General features: G+C 34.7%; 3 protein-coding genes across 6 annotated transcripts; 2 read left to right on the top strand and 1 right to left on the bottom strand.

The window, feature by feature from the left end:
* The first annotated feature begins 1,351 nt into the window (after positions 1-1,351).
* Positions 1,352-3,234, top strand: LOC105762794 (cinnamyl alcohol dehydrogenase 1). Its single transcript, XM_012580696.2, has 5 exons — positions 1,352-1,522; positions 1,620-1,733; positions 1,849-2,076; positions 2,245-2,684; positions 2,811-3,234. The coding sequence occupies exons 1-5, from the start codon at positions 1,434-1,436 to the stop codon at positions 3,011-3,013; spliced, it is 1,074 nt and encodes a 357-aa protein (XP_012436150.2). The 5' UTR covers positions 1,352-1,433; the 3' UTR covers positions 3,014-3,234.
* A 7,811-nt stretch (positions 3,235-11,045) lies between these two features.
* LOC105762795 (uncharacterized) lies at positions 11,046-16,216 on the bottom strand. 2 transcript variants are annotated; one of them, XM_012580697.2, is made up of 10 exons: positions 15,937-16,216; positions 14,983-15,050; positions 14,411-14,472; positions 13,702-13,792; positions 13,153-13,248; positions 12,251-12,319; positions 11,996-12,054; positions 11,780-11,902; positions 11,573-11,644; positions 11,046-11,487 (listed from the first exon to the last, which is right to left on the bottom strand). In XM_012580697.2, exons 1-10 carry the CDS (start codon positions 16,024-16,026, stop codon positions 11,423-11,425), a joined length of 795 nt encoding a protein of 264 aa, XP_012436151.1. In that variant the 5' UTR covers positions 16,027-16,216; the 3' UTR covers positions 11,046-11,422. The 2 variants fall into 2 exon arrangements, with proteins under 2 accessions (XP_012436151.1, XP_012436152.1); XM_012580698.2 differs by having other exon boundaries at positions 14,411-14,436; positions 15,937-16,214.
* Positions 16,217-16,393: 177 nt separating this feature from the next.
* LOC105762796 (reticulon-like protein B11) lies at positions 16,394-19,360 on the top strand. Of its 3 annotated transcripts, none has more exons than XM_012580700.2 (6): positions 16,394-16,558; positions 16,824-17,004; positions 17,181-17,322; positions 17,415-17,484; positions 17,575-17,744; positions 18,803-19,360. In XM_012580700.2, exons 1-5 carry the CDS (start codon positions 16,498-16,500, stop codon positions 17,742-17,744), a joined length of 624 nt encoding a protein of 207 aa, XP_012436154.1. In that variant the 5' UTR covers positions 16,394-16,497; the 3' UTR covers positions 18,803-19,360. The 3 variants fall into 3 exon arrangements, with proteins under 3 accessions (XP_012436154.1, XP_012436153.1, XP_012436155.1); XM_012580699.2 differs by having other exon boundaries at positions 18,995-19,360; XM_012580701.2 differs by having other exon boundaries at positions 19,004-19,360.
* The last annotated feature ends 1,105 nt before the right edge of the window (positions 19,361-20,465 follow it).

The raw sequence follows: 20,465 nt of genomic DNA on the forward strand, positions 1-20,465 counted from the left end.
TATTTTTTTAAAAAGTAAATTAATTTATTTACTTAATGAAAGTAATCATACAATTCAGGAAAAAAAACAAACACTCGTCGTAAATGGTGAAGGACAAGCTCCACCAACACAACAAAAATTTTAGCCTTAGCATCAATAGAACATTTCGACACTTTAACAATTGACTTTATCACAACTTAAGCACAGCATATCTAGAGTGATTGCAAGCACTTAATACGATAAAGAAATCAACCCCGGATAGTCCAAAGCAGCGAGTAAAAATTAATAAAAGAATCGAGCATTCGTCAAATTAAAGAGGACAACAACAAAACCGTATCCCTAAAATCACTTGTAAAACTAATGTTACATGCATAAGCAGAACTGAAAAACGTGCTACAAGAGCAAACAAAAACTTCTAAAACTGAAAAATTATTAAACAATGAAAAAAAGAACAAAAATATATATAAAACTTAAGACAACAAGGGTTCAAATCGACTTATGAAATCATTTATTATTCTGAAATACTCTCAAAATCAAAACATATTAAGAAACTGATGAAAACCACCCACTTTCCAAAAAAAATTATTAGTGGCCGGTGAAATTTTAACGAACAACATGCACCGTTATATGTCCATCATGACAAAAAAAAATTAATGAAAGGGATAAAAAAACGTGGTGATCTTTGATTTTGCACATATCCCAATTCCCACCAACATATTTAATCCTACAATTACTTTACAATTATCATTATCAACTAAATAATTATAATAAATCATCAAAATTCAACAATTTAATATGTTTTGACAAAAGCGCCTAAAGTTGTTTATCTCAAACATCATAAGATTGATTCCATTACGACTATTATAGCTATATATATATATATATATATTCACAACTAATCATTCAGGAGACATTCTTTTCGGGTGAGATTTCAGTCCTAATCATTTTGTCTAATTAAAAAAATTGTACATTTAAAATAATGTTGCATTCTTGGTTTAAATCATAGTTTTGTATTGTACGTGGCCAACAAGCTGATAGCCAATTGTGGTCCTGTGCGAAGGATTTGTTAAACCAAAGAATTCTGAAGAATATTTTTTCCTTATAAGGAATGACATTTGCATGACGCAGGATCAAACTCAACATGTCCTGTTTTCTGACCTGGATCAATAACAATTGACTTCTAAAAGGGAGCACCAGAAATGGCATATAGGCTATCATTCCTCCAGAATTCACCTACTACAACCATTGTGGATGTGGGCCACTGGGCCCTACACGTTGCTGAGATGTCTTGAGTCTTGGTGAAGCCCCAAATGGAGTTATCAGTTCCACTTTCCCTGTTAGTATATATATACATACGCGCTGTTGGATGGATGGAGAATTCATTTATCCCAAGTCTCTTCTCTAATACACCCACTGTAAAAAAAAAAAGAGAGAAATTTGATCAGACGGTGAAAATGGGTGGCCTTGAAACTGAGAGAACAACAACAGGATGGGCTGCCAGAGATCCTTCAGGAGTATTGACTCCTTACACTTACACTCTTAGGTATTCTCTAATTTTGCTGTTTTGTTTTTTAATTTTGTTTAAGGTTCATTTCTGGTTCGAACATGGTGATTTGCTGTAATAATAATTCTGTTTGCAGGAGCACTGGTCCTGAGGATGTTTTCGTTAAGGTTATGTGCTGTGGAATCTGCCACACCGATCTTCATCAAGCCAAAAATGATCTTGGCATGTCAAACTACCCAATGGTTCCTGGGTACTACTAGAACTGTTTTCTTTATGTTTCCTAGCCTGTTTCTTTATCTTCATGTTCATGAATCAATGAATTTCTTTTGGACATTTTTGGATTGTGAATTTATTACTTTTTCCAGGCATGAAGTGGTTGGTGAGGTGTTGGAAGTTGGGTCAGATGTAAGCAAGTTCAGAGTTGGTGATATTGTTGGCGTTGGTTGTATTGTTGGGTGTTGCAGAAACTGCCGACCATGCGACTCAGACAATGAACAATACTGTCTTAAGAAGATCTGGTCGTACAATGATGTTTACACTGACGGAAAACCCACCCAAGGTGGCTTTGCTGGTTCCATGGTCGTTGATCAAAAGTAAGAATCATAAACTATATGTGCTCTGCATGTTTATAGAGTAATTGAACTGGCCAAGATAAACTAGTTTCAGGGATTAAAAATAGCATTCGTGACATGATAAACGCTATCAGACCGAAAACAAGTGGTACCAAATAGCAAAATTGATGTGATGCTTTTGCTTATTAGGTTTGTGGTGAATATCCCAGAAGGAATGGCACCAGAACAGGTGGCCCCGCTGCTATGTGCAGGGGTGACAGTTTACAGCCCATTGAATCACTTTGGTTTAATGGGGAGTGGGTTAAGGGGAGGAATATTGGGACTTGGAGGTGTAGGGCACATGGGGGTGAAGATAGCCAAAGCAATGGGGCATCACGTAACAGTTATAAGCTCATCTGATAAGAAAAAAGTGGAGGCTTTGGAGCATCTTGGTGCTGATGACTACTTAGTCAGCTCCGACGCTGAAGGGATGCAAAAGGCTGCTGATTCACTTGATTATATCATTGACACTGTGCCTGTTTTTCACCCACTTGAGCCTTACCTTTCATTGTTGAAACTCGATGGCAAGTTAATCTTGACTGGTGTTATTAACACCCCTCTTCAGTTTGTTAGCCCCATGGTCATGCTTGGTGAGTCTATTTCTTTAACTTTGAACCTATATATAGATGCTTCTTTGTTGGCTGCTCTGGTTTGTTTTTAGTGGAAGGCTAATTCTATGTTTTTGGCTCTGTTTTCCCTGTCCAAATTTTGTATAGGGAGAAAGTCGATTACAGGGAGTTTTATTGGGAGCATGAAGGAAACAGAGGAAATGCTTAACTTCTGTAAAGAGAAAAATTTGACTTCAATGATTGAGGTGGTGAAGATGGATTATATCAACACAGCAATGGAGAGGCTGGAGAAGAACGATGTTCGATACAGATTCGTCGTGGATGTTGCTGGAAGCAAGCTTGATCAATAGAGCCAAATTAAATACAAACACAAACTCTCTTTAATCAACAAAGAAATACTACATGTTTAAACATATGCCTGTTTGTTGTTGCTCTGTTTTCTCTCTTGTGTTCAACATGCCTTATGGTAATAAACTAAAACATATATGTACGAGTTACTTCTTCTTCTGTTATTTCTGTTCTCCTTTTGAAGATGGAAATGCATAAATTATAGAGCTTGTTTTCTTATAAATTGATGATGAGCCAAGTCTTTCTTTTTTTTTTTCTGAAGTTATATTAGATTAGTAGGCAAATGACGAGGTAAAATGAATATATTTGGGGTTAGTTGGTTCCGGTGATATGTCCACTAAAAATTTGGTGGTGGGTGATGACTATCTTGACGCTTTAGTGATAGCGAAGCATCACCTAATTCTCTCCACATAATATATTCTCAACCACGCTTTAGTGATAGCGAAGCAACAGGCTGACCTTTCAACTCGAACAGTTTGAACTTATTAAATGGGGATCGCGAGTTTTGATTCACCATTATTCTACTCTAATTTAGCTTCGTTAATGACAGGGTTTTTTGGTTTTAAAGAAAACAGAAAAGAAAGGATACTACCCTTTAACAAAAGGAATCATGTTAAGCTAGAAAGGGTTTTTTGGTTTTTTTTTTTATTTTTTTAACCTTTAAAATTATATTTTTTTATCAAATTACCCCAAAATGGACAGAAAAGTTAATATTTTTTAACTTTGTTGACACTTGAATTGTCACGTGAATGATACATCAACATTTAATTAATTTAAAAAAAATTAAAAATTCAAAAAAAATATAAAAATCATTAATATATATAAATTATTTAAAAAAATTTTAAAAAATTAATTAATATTGACATGTCGTCCATGTGGCAATTCACGTGTATGTCACGTCAACAAAATTAGCAAACATTAATTTTTCTATCTATTTTGAGGTGATTTGACAAAAAATACGAGTCCAAAAATTAAAAAAGACAATAAATTAAATAAAGGGTTAAAATGACTTCTTCTTCTTCTTCTTTTTTGTAAAGTTGTAGGGCTAAAAAAATATTATGCCTTTTAAAAAATAAGGTAAACTGTCACGTAATCATTCTAAATAGGGCTCATTCTTATTTTGATCATTTAAAAATTGTGTTAATCTGATTATCATCCTTAAAGAAATTGATCAAATTTGTCACTCAATTATTTTCTCTCAAATGGAATACTAACAGTGCATTTTCACATATTATTTTCATGTTTTCCCCAAAATAATTAATTTTTATTATAAACTAAGAGATTTATAGAATAAACAAGAGAGAAGAATAGAAAATTGAAAGGATGGTTCAACTTTCACTTGAGGTTCAAAAAGTATGTACTTGCCCTTTATTTCCAGGGCCTCAATCATCATATATTACAAAAAGAGAATTAAAGCACCCATAAATTCTTTAGGGGTTACAAGAGTTATAAGAGAATTAATTTGAAGGAGGGTTGAGAGTTATATGGCAATCCATTTATCAATGGATTTACAACACTCTCCCTTAGATGTCCATTAATGAAAATATGTCTCGTTAAGACCTTATTAGGAAAAACCTTATGGGATAAAAACCTAATGAAGAAAAAAGAGCAAACAATCTCCTATTACAAGTTGTCTCATTAAAAACCTTTACTAGAAAAACCAGTGGGACAAAACATCGATTAAAGGAAAAGAGTATAGCGTGTGTAACACCCCTTCCCGATCAAACCGTCAATCATGACATCAGGATCTCACATTCGTTACCGAAACAACTATGATCGCTCCATATAATACAATCTCAAAGCCCAATTTCAGGCACATAGATGTGATGGGCTTACACTACCTCAAGTTCCCAAAACAAGGTCAAAGGTCAACCAAATCAAACCAAAATTCGACCAAAACCAGTATGTGAGGATGAATCTTTTCGAGAAAATGAGGAATAATACATGCACGGAATGAGCGAATGTATTAAAGTCAAAATATTAGTCAACTTGCAACAAGTTTTTTGATGGGATCCAAGCATTTCTAGATTAAGATGTCTTCATAGCTTTCGAAGATCTATCTCTTAATTTCAAAATGCACTTTAAATCACTCGACTTCGAGTTTAGGAACTCAATTTATGATCGTCTTAGTGAAAACTACACGAGTAGAATTTCTGGACAGGATTATTACAAAAATTACGAGTTTGGAGCTTTTAATTTGAGTTTAAGTCATATTGGATTCGGGTTTTAGGCTTAATTTATTGTATATGAGTCCAATATTTTATTTATCAGCTCTTACTGTTTTATTCTGAATATTTTTATAATTATTAAGTATTTTAAGTTATTTAGGAGTTTGCTGTCTTGTTTAGGTTAATTAGATTTCTAGTATACTTAACAGTTTTATTTAGATTTATTTAGCTAACATATATAAAGGCCTTTGCATTGTACACAATTCAATCAATTCATTATTATTCACCAACTTCTCTTTTGAGTAAATAAATTATCTTTGAGTTTTTTTTTCCAAAAAATTTTCTTGAGTTTTCTTTTAGGAGAGTTTTAACAATCTTTTTAGATTGTGAGGATTATCTTCGAACTTTTTTTTACCAAGTTTTCTTTCTTGGAGGGAAAATTAGAGCCGCTTGAAGGGGGTTGTGGATTCTTCTTGTTTCCAAGGCTCCTTAGGACTTTTACATGCCACATTCCGTCTTTTTCATCTATCTTCTTTATTTTCTTTTTTATAGTTCTATTTTATTTATCTTAATTATTTATTTTAATTGTTTTCTTTAAATTTTTTATCTGACTTGGATTTGTTTGTGTTTCAGGTTGTGTCAGAATTTAAGTTTCTTTCTGAACATCTAGAGCCCTAAGTCAAATCCGCGAACTGGACAAACTTATGATCATGTTTCCGCTATCATTTGTATCACCAAATCGATTTACCATTTTTATTCAAGTTGATAAGCTCAAAATACAATTAAAATATGATCCAAACACTTATCCGAGCTTAAAACGAGCTTGCTAGGTGATCAGAGGTCATTTAGGGACCAAAAATTAAAATTTCAAACTTTCGAGTGCTCATCGCGACTCTAGAGATTCCTCATTGAGACGTCACATATTGACTTAGCTCATCGCAACCTCAAGGCCATGATTCCCACAACAAGGGCCTTGCTAAAAAATGCCACAGGTCGACCCTTTTGGTGTAAAACAACCCTCACCCCGGTAGCACAAGCATCAACATCCACACAAAATTCAACCATAAAATCGGGCAATGCCAACACGAGAGCTGTGCAAACAGCTTGTTTCAATTTTTGGAAGGCTTCATTAGTAGTAACAGTCCACTCCCAAGTCGCTTATATCTTGAGCAAATCGGTAAGTGGTCGCGCGAGTATGCCATACCCTTGGATAAAACGGCGGTAATACCTCAATAGGCCCAAAAAAACTCCTTTGTTCCCTGATGCAAGTGGGGGTTGGCCAGTGAAGAACACAGTCAAGTTTTGAAAGATCCATAGCTACTGACCCCTTGGTAATGATATGCCCCAAGTAGTCTACTTCTGACGCTTCAAAACAACATTTTTATTGTTTGGCATATAGCTTGTGTTTCCGTAAGATTTGAAGGGCCTCCCTTAAATAAGATAAATGATCTGTCTAGGATACAAAATATACTAATATATCATAAAAAAAGACAAGTACTGACCTTTTAAAGAGAGGCTTGAACACAAGATTCATAAGAGACTGAAAGCTCGAAGGGGCGTTGGTGAGCTTGAAGGGCATGACAAGAAATTCGTAATGCCCCTCATGTGTTTTGAAAGGTCGTTTTATGAATATCCGGCTCCCACATGAGAATTTGGTGATAACCCGAATGTAGATCCAATTTAGTGAAGAAACAATCTTGCCCAAGCTCATCCAACAACTCTTCGATAACAGGAATAGGAAAACGGTCTAAATGGGGAACTTTGTTTACTAAAGAACAGTACTTTGGAGACTAAGAGGCCGACAAGATATGGATGGAACCAGGTTGAATACCGCTAAAGGAACACAGTTGATCATGGTGTATAAACTGCATGGTTAAGGACAATAAGTTCCATACAATGGAGCCTAATGAATGTAGCCATTGCCTGCCCAAAATGAGGTCACAACCCGTCAAAGGTAAGACCAAAAAGTCAGTAAAAAATTTGCTACCTTGGGCACTCCAATTGATGCTTCGATATAGTCCCTGAGTCGCTAACCCTTTTTCCATTTGCTACAGTAACCTTAAGCTTGGCAGTAAGGTTGACGTGTAAATTGGCTTTCCATACCATTTGTGTCCACAAAATTGTGGGTGTTGCCAAATTAAACCAAAATGATAGCCCAAACCCCATTAACCTGAGTTAAAACCTCATAGTATCATGTCCTTACGAGCCTTGCATGGCATGCAAATATAGCACTAGTGTCGAAAGGGAATCCCCCTCTGTCTCTGGTTGTTCCAGTGATTCTTGGCAATCCTCGAGTACTTCCCCATCAACATCGTTCAAAGGTTCCAACACTAGCTGATATAGCTGGGACTTATTGCATTTATGGCCTTTGACATATTTAGCCCCACACTAAAAACAAAGTCCATTCCTTCTTCTATCCTTGATTTCGGCTTGTGATAGTGTTTTGGTAGGCGTCTTTTTGCTAATAGGATTCTGGTGGTTCTATGATGCTATAATGGTGATGGGTGTTGGCAATGGTCAATATTATCTCCACCTGCCTTGCTAGCAGATCTGATACCCCTCTACGAAATCTTTTGGCTTGAACAAACTTAAGTATTGCCCGATGTCTTCCTTCAGGTTACTTACAAATATACTTAGTGCATAGGGCTCGAGTAAGTGTAACTGGCTAGCTTACAAACTCGTCGTGGTAGTGGTCGACTAAGGATACCTACCGAAAAGAAACTAAGTCCGCCATAGGGTTTTAGAAGGATGTGGAGCCAAACCTGTCTTTCAAGCTTTTTGCATAACTCTCCCAATTTAAGAGATGGAAACCACATTGCCTTTGGGTATAAAAATGGTGCCAATCAAGTGCCTTTCCTTCTAGATGTAACATCATGGTGCGAACCTTTGCCCTTTCTATTACCCCTTCCGCCTCAAAATATTGTTCGAGTTTGGACCACCACCACCCTTGACAGTCCGTGCCATCGATCTTTGGGTAGTCAAGATTGTGAGAGTGAAACTGATGGTCAACGTAATCTCCACGTACATTTGAGTGCAAGCTGTCGAGTGTCGTAGTCGGTGTCACCACTTGAGCTACCCTTGGTGGATTGCCCAAAACCCCCTTACCCTTATCCTGTGATGAGCTCAATACCGGAGCAGAAGGGAGTTGCCTCTGGTATTACTCGAACAATCCTTGCATCTTGGATTTAAACTCTTCTTGTACCCCTTGTCGAAGCTCCTTGATCTTACTATCAAACTTGGCATCCAACCCTTGTATCTCAGCTTGGAGTCGTGCTTACAGCTGAGCAAATTCTTGTTGTGGTTGCCCGACGTCCCTCTACAATTTGGTGGTGGTTCTGTCGTCGGCCATGGAGGAACGATTGCTCTGATACCTTTCATACGGACGTTACAGAAAAGATAAGAAATGGGAGAGGAACAGGAGAGAAACAGAACTTGAAAGAGAGAATAGGAAGAGAGACCTGTGGTTTAATAACCAAGAATAACTTGCCTTTTTTTGTGCACTGTTACTGCATGTACATAAGCAGATACCCTAGTAGCCTTAGCTATTGCAATAGTTGTCATGGCAGCTCATAGTATGTAAAATAAAAACAAGGCAAAACGCCTCGTATCACTAAAGTCAGAACTCACTGTTTTGATCCATGCAAAAACAACGTGAAAAGGAAATAAAACAAGTAAAACAGACTGAAACTTGTATTCCATATCAATAGGAAAATAAAAAACCATATCTTGGTACCACTATCAAGAGTATTTGTTTTACATAGCCTTGAATATAGATCTCATTTACCCAAAATTTCAGGCACAAAAGTTAAAATTTTATCAATTAGGACTTAATAATTAGATGGAAATTTGGATTCCAAACAAAACCAGTCGGAGAAGCACTTCTAAATGCTCTGTTCAACTTCACCAATTTACATGTCTTTGAAGGATCCAAATGCACAATAATTGATGTCTCACGGCTTTTTGGTAAATCTCTCATAGAGGGTGATGATGATGACCACGAAAAAACAGATAATAAACCAACTTGGTTGGTGAACAAAGCAGAGAAATTGACACCCGTCAAGAAAATAAAAAGAGAACTAGAAAGTTCTGAGGCAAACTATTGATTTACAAATCATAAAATAGGGAAGTAAATAAATAAACCCAAGATGGAAGAAAAGAAAGAGAGCTGGAAAAATGGAGATGGATGTGTGCTTTATTTTTGAGGATTTATTATTATTATTCTCTGTTTTGTCTGTTATATCTATTGATAAAACAGGACAAGAATAGACCATGAAAGACTTAAATCTACTGAGGAAAGGAACGTTGTTGGGTTTATTATCACTAAATTTAGTAGTATCAATTCAATAATAAATTTCTTTCAAAGATGGTGTTGACTTTTTATACCAATCCAAGAAAGTACTATAACCATAAGGGAGAAGAAAAGTGGGATTGTTATTTTCTTTCAAGGTTAGTGAAGCAAAACAAAAAAAGAAAATGAGGCTTTTTCTTGGAAAACTATCATCTGAATAAGAAATAAAGAAAACCCAAATTAGATAATATGGTGTAAGTTAAATGGAGACATCGACAATGACAATCAGTTTTTGACAAAGCTTAAATTTGACCAACTAATCCATTTCTTTTAAGTGTGTGATTAAATTAACATAATTTTTAAGTATTCAAAATAAAAATAACACTTATTTAATCTTTCAAAATTTAATAATAATGCACAATAATAAAATGGTTAAAATCATATTACATAATGATTTTTCTAAATGATAAACAATCAAGATTTATTGTTATAATAACTTCAAAAATATTTATCATCAAGACTGTTTGGAGTAGTTTAGAGTAATGGTTAAAGCTTTTGATGATTGAATGACACGAGTTTAAACATTGTTATATTTTCTCCTCCACATAATAATGATAAAAGAAAAATTATCATCATATGAACTTTGATTTTGTACAATTTTATACATGAAATTTTGATTTGATCCAATTCTTATAAATTATTAACACAATCATTAATGTAACATCGTTTTATGCTTATATATTACATACATATATAATTATATTTATCCAATATAAAAATAAATTGATGTATTTATTTCTTTAAAGGTGTATAATTAAATCAAAATTAAAATTTTAAGTATACATTTAAACCACAATTAGAGTTTTATGTATATAATTGAACCAAATTGAGGTTCATGTAAAATTTTAAAATTTATCCTTTTTATGTAAAATATATACGCAATAGACTCAAACCCAAAAATTATAATCTTAATTATCTTTCTATTACCATTTCAATTAAAATCTATATTTATTAGATAATTTTTAACTAAGGTAAAGGAGAAGGGAAGGCAAAAGGGTAGGAAAAGGAAAACCTAGGTTTGGGGTTTTGACAAAAAAAGTAAATATTTACATAAGAATTAAATGCTAATATTAACAAATATGCTATAAATTATTCAAATTAAATATTGATGATACTCGAACTCAATTATTGGAACCATCATCTCGATAATGATCAAACTGAATTCATTTTTCTTTTCAAATCTAACAAGAGCTAACTTGCAATTACAAATATTTTATTAAAATCCCTATTCCTTCCTTTAGTCACAAACCCTGACCCTGACCATGAACTGTAAAAACCGACATGAGAAGTATAATAAAAAATCTCTATTCTCCCCTAAACTAATACACAAACCATTTGCACATATACAGCGCATCACCAATGACGGAAAACTTGGCCTGAAATTGGTTACATCCTAAGCTGACAGAAAGATACATAAAACTCACTTCCACAAGCAAGCAATAATTTAAAGGAGCTCGTCAATAATTGGCACAATGAATCAAATGGCAAACTTATAATCCTATGCACATCCCACAGGCATAAATACTGCAAAAATGCAGAATCCATATGCTATGATTTTTTTTTTTTCAAATAGAACACAAATATATATTAATAAGAAACACAGGGTCAAAATCATTACATTTCAAATAGCTCCATTTGATCAATCAATCTTGAACACTGAAAAAATCCTTTTTCTAACCTAACTTCATTCGGTTCTGATTTCTGTTCCTGATGGTAAGAAAAAAAACCCATGAAGAAAAACTACAAAGGCTTCTTCAGGTCGAGGTTACCTTTTTTTCTTCCTCTTTCTCATTTTTTGCTGCATTTCTTCTTCTTTTTTTACATGTACGCAAATCATCAAGCATTCTAACATTGATGCAGCCTCCAAAGCAGTCACTAATCTCACAATCTGCGCATCATACCCTTTGGCTAAAATACATATTCATAACATATCTTGAAGGATTGAAGCCACTTAAAATCACTGCACATCAAAGGACGAAGTTTAGTTTCAGCTTAGCTATGATTCCCATGCAAAAACAAAACTAGATATAAAGTCGAAAACCTACAGATAGGGGATAGAACAATTATGACACCAATTGGGTAGAGGAAAAAGGTTGTTCTCTCCAAAAAGGGAAGTACTGCAGCATAATTGATATGTCAGTTAGCAAAGGTAATAGTTAGCCACATCTTCAAGAAGTTACATAACCCCCTAAATATAATGATAGGCCAGTCACCAGACACATAAATGAAAAAGTGCAAGCAAATAAGCTTACCGTCATAACCTAAAAAGTTAAGGTAGTGATAGTAAGAAGCTGCCACCATGAACAGCAGATTGGACAGAAGTTCAGGTATAAAACCATGGGCTACCAGAAGCGGTGACACAAAATAATGTATTACTGCCAAAAACAATAATGTTAGTCACGTCTAGATCCCTTTCTATTACTGAAATTATAAACGAAGTGTCAAACAGACATTAACCATAAAATTACCGTAAAGCATTACAAACATCGGGAAGAAAGAATTGCAGTGCACATCAAATGCATACAGCCTTCGAAAACAAAGGAAAACCACAGTCAGCACCACACAACTATTTTACATGCTAATTTTCATACGCTACTATGCAGCTGGCTGAAAAAATAAAGCATTGATGATCCAGATCTGTCAATTAACAATTAAGCCAGTATAAACAGCTCACACAGAGAGATTAAATTTCTTGAAAGATAGAAAGAAGTCTTCGGACTTGCCATTCAACCCGTTGTTCAACAACATGACTATTTGGAGCCTCTTCCCGAAGGTAAGCATTTGTCAAGAACCTGCATGGAGTCAGGGAATGCAATTCAGCATAAAGAAAGTGCACTTGTGCCTGCTATACTACTGTGAATATACTAAAAGATACACCTGCAGCTTTTATCTTGTTCAAGTTAATAATAAAGCTATAGAAACAACTCAGCACAGTACTCCAGTTCTTTCAACCAGTTCAGGATGTTCAACTACTATAGCATAAATATTTATTTGCACAAAGATGGTAGTGTTAGGGAACCTTGTATCTGCTTAGTTACAACAGGTGCCTAAAGTTTTGCTATTTTTGCATCTTTACATTTGTACCAGAAGCTTCAGCATCTCATATACATTCTTACTGTTGCATTGGAGTTCTTGAAAAGATTTCTGATTGGACTAACGGTATGCAACAAGCTTAAAATATAAAGACTATAGCCACCATATCAAGTTAAATCAATTTAGAATTTCAGCTACCAATTCATTAGGATTATCTCAAGTAGTCAGAGTAATTCCGAGTAAAATGTAATGGCAAGCTTGATCTCCATCCTCTGCTAAGAATAATGTCTTCTAGACAATAAACCACTACAGCCTATTGGACAACCGTAACTATACCCTGTTATAAAAACAGTGAGACAATTATAGCATTCTTCTCCAGCCTCAGACCTAATTAAAAGAATCAAAACACACAGAACAGATATATGTCTACTTAGGTCGAGTTTTCAAAAAGAATGAGAGGCATTAGCTAACTTACGCAGCTTCTCAATTTATATATATATTATCAGCATATATGCTACACATCAATCCTGAGCTAACAGTAAGATACAGTTTTTAAGAGATACTAACTCCAGTTCAGATACTGAACTCTTACCAACAACATGTAGCCAGAAATACTCCAGTAAGTAAAAAATGGAAAAGCAATACTGAAATAACTACAAAAACAGCATGTGCAGCACTGTGATCATACCTGCATTAGATAGAAGACAACAAAATATTACAATGGCTGGGTCAGCAAAATATCAAGCAGCTCAGAGGAAAAGGCAAAAGTATAAGTAAGAGAACTCCATTAACATTCTTATAAAAGAATCCAAATATGTTAGAACATCACTGGGGCCATGATCTTAACATACTTGGAAAACTTAGCACTCTCATGATGCAGCCCTAATCATGATGCTTATGACTAGAAAAAACCCAAGACTTACTAGTGCTACATAAGAGAACTTGCAACAAAGATACCACATAAACTATAAACACCATAAGCATGCCAATCTGAGATCAGTAAAATTTGAATCTAAGGCCAACTCAAATCCAGCGAATGCCCCCACCAATCTAAATGCAAGGACCACTTTTAAAGTTTCACTGCTTAGTAATCTATTTTCTTTATATGCAGCAGTGTTTGAAAAGGAAAAAAGGAACTTACGCAGCACAATAAGCTATTGTTGCAACTGCCAAAAGAAGGCTACAGATTACAACAAAAGCAGGGTCGTCACGTGCCCACTGGTTCTTGGTTTCTGAACCAAAAAGACAAATAAACAAATTTTATATTTCATTAGATGTTGAAAGAACTTAATTACATCAGACATTTAGCGTGTTAGTGAAACATGAAACTTAAAAACCAAAAGGAAAACGGAGAAAACTAGTTTTACCAATTAATTCTAAAGCTAAATGAATTACCTAGTACTATAACTCTTAGTGGCTTGTGTGTGCTTCCAATATGTTGCTAGTTTCTTCTATATGGGGTGGGGAGATGAAAAGGCACAGAAAAGTCACCTAAGGGCTGAAAGCATATCCTAATTACACTCAGTAAACCACTTGATAGAGTACAACCCAGTTGAATATGTAGAATGCAATTTATTGTGGCACATACAACCGTATAGGCCAAACGATGGTGGCACTTATCATAAAAAGTACAATGTGGAAAATGATTTACACAATTGAGAGGTAATTATCAATAGCATAGGCGTTAACAGCTAGATAGTGTGCAAGTCACTTGAAACACAACTAATTTGCAGTCACTTATATCTAGGAACAAAAGTAGCATGCCATGATTAATAACATTGTAGCTAGAACTTAAGTAGCTAACATAAACATATTTTTAAGAAAAGTAAATTAAACAGAAACGAACTTACGTTTGTGATATTTTGTGTGCTGATAGCTGCATCCGCCATAGTAATTCATATGCACAATAGAACTAAAATAATTAGAAAAGCATATTTCAACACTCAAAAGACTTTCCTTCCTGCAAATAACCCGTCATTCCCAAATAAAAGCCCCTCCCCCCCCCCCAAAAAAAAAAAAAAAAAACCCAACCCTCAATAGGCACAGACAAGCAATAACAAGTTTCCCATACCGGATACAACAGGCAGCCGTCTGTCAAAATCCTGTAACCTCTACCCAGACCAAAAACATAATCAACATTCAATAATACTAATTTCTGGACCAAAAACTAATAGATGGTAAACACTCAAAAGTCTTCTATGATAGAGTGGATTACTAGCTCAAATTTCATTTCAAGACTCCGGAAACGTATCTAATGGAGACAATGAGAATTGAAAATCAGTCAGCAGAAAATGGAGTGTCAGCAACATAGGTACATTTCATCTACTCCTGGAATTATATGGATTTAGCACTCAGTAACTAGTTGATGATAATATGGGATGATAGAAATCAAGTAGAATGATGGTAAGGGGTCGATACTTACACAACCTTTGGTGCAGTACATAGGTGAAGCATTTGCCAGAAAGTATATTCAATATCCATTTGTTGCCACTACACAAACCAACAAAGGAAAGAGGAGCACTATGAGATGAAGCAGCCATATACAGCAATGATGATGATGAGGAAATGTAACAGTAATAGCACAATTCATTCTACAAGTTAATTGCATATATTGTTCAATTGCAATTCAACATCTATGACTGATACATTTTAGCATAATACTTCAAATATAAAAAAGAGAAAATTCCCACACGCAGCTATAACAGAGGCCTACATCCAAATCTAAGTTAAATAAATAACAAACATATAAGAAAAAGACAAGTAAGAAAATACATTAGACACAAAATTACTTGGGAGGATTAAACCATTCAAAACTTAGCAAAACAATGCAATATTGCTCAAATCAGCAAAGACATACATCAAAGTCAAATTACTAATTTTATTATAAGATTACCCCTGAATGGTAGGGATTCAATTTAAAATGGTCCAGGTTATTGTTAACTTGGCATATTTCCAGGATGAAATTCGTGAATCACATAAGGATCCAAAGTCTTATTACGCCAAAACCACCTAACTCTCTCATCACTACTTCTCCCACATTGAAATTAGAATTTACTTCTAGATTGGATTTCACACTAATGACTTCTCTTTTATAACATCCCAACCTTTTTAATCTACTTTCTAACGCCAGATATTACCCGCCACTAAGTCCTAAGACTGGAATTAATTACAATAATGAATAAAAATTAGAATGTAAAATCTGTAAATTTCATTCAATCAAGAACTTGAGCAAAGATGCAACGTGAAGTGAGGAAAAAAAAGGACAAAGGAAGCAACACCGACAAGTCTTATTCCTAATTGCAACAAGATTCGAACTCCGGGATAGAAATTAGATGAAATGGAAGATCAGATCCAGAGAGAGGGAAAGAGAATGGACCTTGACAATTCGACGTAGGTACTGAGGGAACATGGAGTTAGGTCGAGATGTGGAGGGCGTGGAACGCGTTTTGCTCACCGTTGGTAACATCTTCCCTTTTCTCTGACTTTGACTTAGTTCGATTTGGCTGTTTGATCCGAGATCTGTAGGGATCTCTTCCTTGTTTTCTTTTTACACCTCTTAGTTTGTGTCTACGGATGGAAGCGTAAAAACGACGACGACTCTGTTTTTCTCTCCGTCCCAGGCTCGCTGTCACTCTGACTAGGCACCTGCCTTCCTCAAATGCCGATTCATTTAAACTCTTTCTCATAAATGGGCTGCAAAATTGGGCTGACCTGACAGAACCAAAACCAAGATTTGACCAGAGTTACATTACATAATCAGGCTAGAGATAACTCAATAAACAACAGGCCCGATGAGCCCATCTTAAGGGAGAGGCTTAAAGCCCATTTTAATGAGGACCTTCCTTCGTTTTTGTTTCTCCCTCTCCTTCTCCCTTTTTTCTCCTTTCTCCCTGATATCAAATTGCAGAAGAAACGAAATTCAGCAATCGCCCGCCCCATGGGAGATTCCAGCCTTGCACTTGGTACATCAGTTCATAAAGCGCTTGGTGGCGGCTCAGGTTTCCTTCTCTTTCTATATATTCCCAGCAGCCTCTTCATTTCATTTCTCAATAGATCTGTTTCGCTTCCACGATCATTTCTATAATTGGGTGTTCTCGAGGATTTTTTATTTTCCGAATACTAACTAATATTCCGTAGTCTAATTATATTATTCAGCAACATGTCATCTGGTTTACATGATTCTGATTTATTTTGGGATTGTTAATTGTTTTATTTTTTTATTTTTGAGGTCTGGGTTTAATTTTGTTCATGTATTTCCGGTAGTTGCTGATGTGCTATTGTGGAGAAAATGGCGTGGCGGAGCTGTGATGCTAGTCTCGGCAACGACGATGTGGTACTTATTCGAAGTAGCCGGTTATAATTTCTTAACTTTCGTGGCCAACGTGTTATTGCTCCTTATTGTTATTCTCTTCTTGTGGGCCAAATCTGCTTCACTTCTCAACAGGTTTTTCCATTGCTAAACTCTTTAATCTCTCCTTTACTAACTGCTTATCCTATTGCATGCTTTGATGGAAAATACTCGTACCCAGAAAAAAGACAGTTGTTTCCTTCTTTTTTTATGAGAACAATGCATTATGATTTCTTAGAAGAAAATGGAAGTGATTCTGCTTTCATATGCAGACCTTTGCCGCCAATTCCTAATATGGAAATTTCTGAGAGAACGATTGGGATTGTCGCGGATGAGTTACAAATATGGCTTAATTGTGTATTGTCAATTGCACATGACATTACCATCGGCAGAAATTTGAAAGTTTTTCTTAAGGTTAAGCTTTTCCTTTATATAATATCATTTAATTGATATAAAACCTTAAAATGCCCTTGACTAGCAAAGTTTTTAATATGTCTGTTGATCAGGTTGCCCTTAGCTTGTGGTTTGTATCATTCATTGGTAGTCTCTTCAACTTCCTCACTCTGGTCTATATTGGTAAGTTATGTGACCCTGTTCGGTCCTATAACTGTGATGATTCCATTGACTTTATTCATTTATGCTTATTTGTTTGGATGTGTTCCACAGGAGTTATTCTTATTTTATCAGTCCCTTTGGTATATGAAAAGTACCAGCCTCACATTGATGAGAAGCTTTCTGTAGCGCACAGAGTCTTTCAAGAGCAGTGCAGGAAACTTGATGAAACGGTCTTAAGTAAGCTTCCATTGCCCTCAAACAAGGAAAAGAAGATGCAGTAGGTAAGTTTGGTATATTCTCTCTGCCTATGCTTGCTTGACTCTAGTCGAAATAACTAAGAAGCTAGCTCCTTTTACATTGTTTCTATTGCATTAATTTAGATTATGCAACTGTTTTATTATTCTCTGTTGAAAGTGACACTGATTTGTTCATACCACATTGCAATTATAATTCCAGTAACATCTTTTGATTGTGACCAATGTACCTGCCTGGAAAAGTTATGTAATGCCAAATCATAGAATTAAAATATTAAGGATTTAAGAGCCCCACATTTCATCCCTCAAGCATGGCTTACTGTCTAAATTCGTTTCTTTTGGGAAGATGTTGCTCTGTTAATTGTGATTGCTCATGATATGCCTGGAGTTCATCCTTTTTGGCTATTTAATTGCTAATTTTTGCATAGTGCATGATCTTAATATCAATAGTTCTCTACATGTGATTTCAATTCTGCTTTTTTTCTGTGAAGCCGTATTTTTAAAATGCATTTATTTTACTAGTGTATAAAACAGTCTCTAATGCCTAATTGAATGTTTTGGATTTAGGGAACAAAATATGAGCAAGGAATAAACTTAGGCTTTGGATAATAGGTCATTATCCAAATATCACAAGACATATGTCTTTCACAAACTAGAAGTTCTTAGGTGTCAAATCTATTACTCTTGTCTTCTAAATTTTCCTTGTTATTGATGTTATTCGGGATGTGATCCCTATATGATAAAACTTTAATGTCACCTTGAGCAAACCTATAGCCTAGATGTCAGTTTACACATTTGGAAAACCTATTCAAGAGAGGTTTCATGAAAATATGACTTAATAATATAAAAATGTAGATTAGATGCCTCTTACAGGTCCTGTTTGAAGGCCACATGAGTTGAGGTTACAAAATTAATGCGACGAATAACATGTAACTCATAAATGATAAGTTTTGAATGGTCGTTTCCATCCAACATACGTTGCTTTTGTAGTCCTACAAAATTAATGCAACAAATAACATATAACTCGTAAATGATAAGTTCTGAATGGTCTTTTCCATCCAACATATGTTGCTTTTGTAATCCAGGTACCAAGTGAGAATCCCGTATTCTCATTGTCTCAAATTGAATAATTAGCAACAAGTCATCTAGAGGGGTGTGATGTCCAGATCGATTGTCTTGTTTGAACTCAGTTGTCGGCTCCACTTGCATCTCTCTTTGTTTATCAATCTCTCCCTCTCTCTCCCTCTCTCCCTCTCTCTCTCACTTACTTTATGCAGGGAATTCAGGTGGTTTAGTGAGACAAGAGGCATAGAATTGGGTTTTGAAGATGTGAAGCACTTGATTTCTTTTTGCTCGATGCCATCGATATTCCTTATACTAGTTGAGTTTCTTTAGGAGCTGCTGGACTAACCTTGATAACTTATATTGTTGGGAGAAGATTCAACTTTTCTTTTTTTCCTTTCTTTTTCCCACTTATGGGAACCCTATATTCTTGATTTTTAAGTCTTGGCCTGCAGTTTATACGTTTGTGGTTATATTTTTTTGTTTTTTTCATATTCATTTGTGGATTGGGGAAAGATATCCTCCAGGGGCGGAGGAAGCTTGTTTGTGGCAATGAAATCCAAGCTTATACATTTCTCTTATGGTGGTTGTTTTCTATATGTATACACGGATGTATGCAGATATATATAGGAATTTGAGACATATGATAGGGGGCGGGGGTGGAGTGGCTATTTAAAGCTAGATTTTTAACTAAGCACTGGAATTCTAATCGTTTATCATCTATTACTATAATCCTGGTTTACGGTTTAATCCAATGTATGTCTTGAAGAATGGGTTGCAGTGAACAGTGAGAGCTAATTTGGCAATGCTTTTGAAAAGTGTTGTGGAAAAGTTTGGTTTAAAATTTGATTGTTTAGCATTGTTGTCAAAAATTGTTTTTGAGAAAAAAATGTCTATTTTAGACATGTTATTATTAAGTAATAAATATGTAATTAAATAATATTTAAATTAGTTAATATTATTATATTTTAGTAAGAATATAAAAGAATTATTATAACTTGTTAATATTTTAATATATGAAATATAAATTTTAAATACTTTTAGCAATAAATATTAATTATTTATAAAATTTAATTAGAATATATAAATTATATTTTAAATATTTAAATATAACCATTAAATATTTGTAATTAGTATATTTAAAAATATTTTTTATTTTTAATTAATGATTTTAATACATTTGTAATTAAGTACCAAGAAAAAAAAGAAAAGTATTATGTTATTAGAGGGTTGAAAAAGTAATTAAGCATCAAAAGAATTTTTAGGAGAGAAAAGTTAAAATTTTAGCTTCTCTTTTTAGAAATATTTTTATCTTAAACCCTAAATCTTAAAGTATTTTTGAAAGGCTAAAAATTTCAGTCAAAATAGTTAACACAGTTTTTCTTTCAAAAGTGCTTTTGGAGCCAAAATTATTTTTTTAAAGCACTACTAAATATGCCTTGAATCTTAATATTGTCATGTTTAGGTTTGTCATTGGCGGTGCCTTCCAAACAAATTTGTCCAGACTCTACATTCAGCTGCGGCTTCCATCTCTATAAAAGCAGTTTAGCTTAATATTGTCATGTTTTCGCACCTCTTGGTCAATGAAAGTAATATAAAATCAGTAGCACAAGAACCCCTTCGTTTTGGGGCAGATGTGAAAGTTTGGGTTCTTATTGAAAGAATGCCAAACTAGGCTTGCATTTT

Source organism: Gossypium raimondii, chromosome 12 (assembly GCF_025698545.1).
Source record: "Gossypium raimondii isolate GPD5lz chromosome 12, ASM2569854v1, whole genome shotgun sequence".
Classification (NCBI taxonomy): domain Eukaryota; kingdom Viridiplantae; phylum Streptophyta; class Magnoliopsida; order Malvales; family Malvaceae; genus Gossypium; species Gossypium raimondii.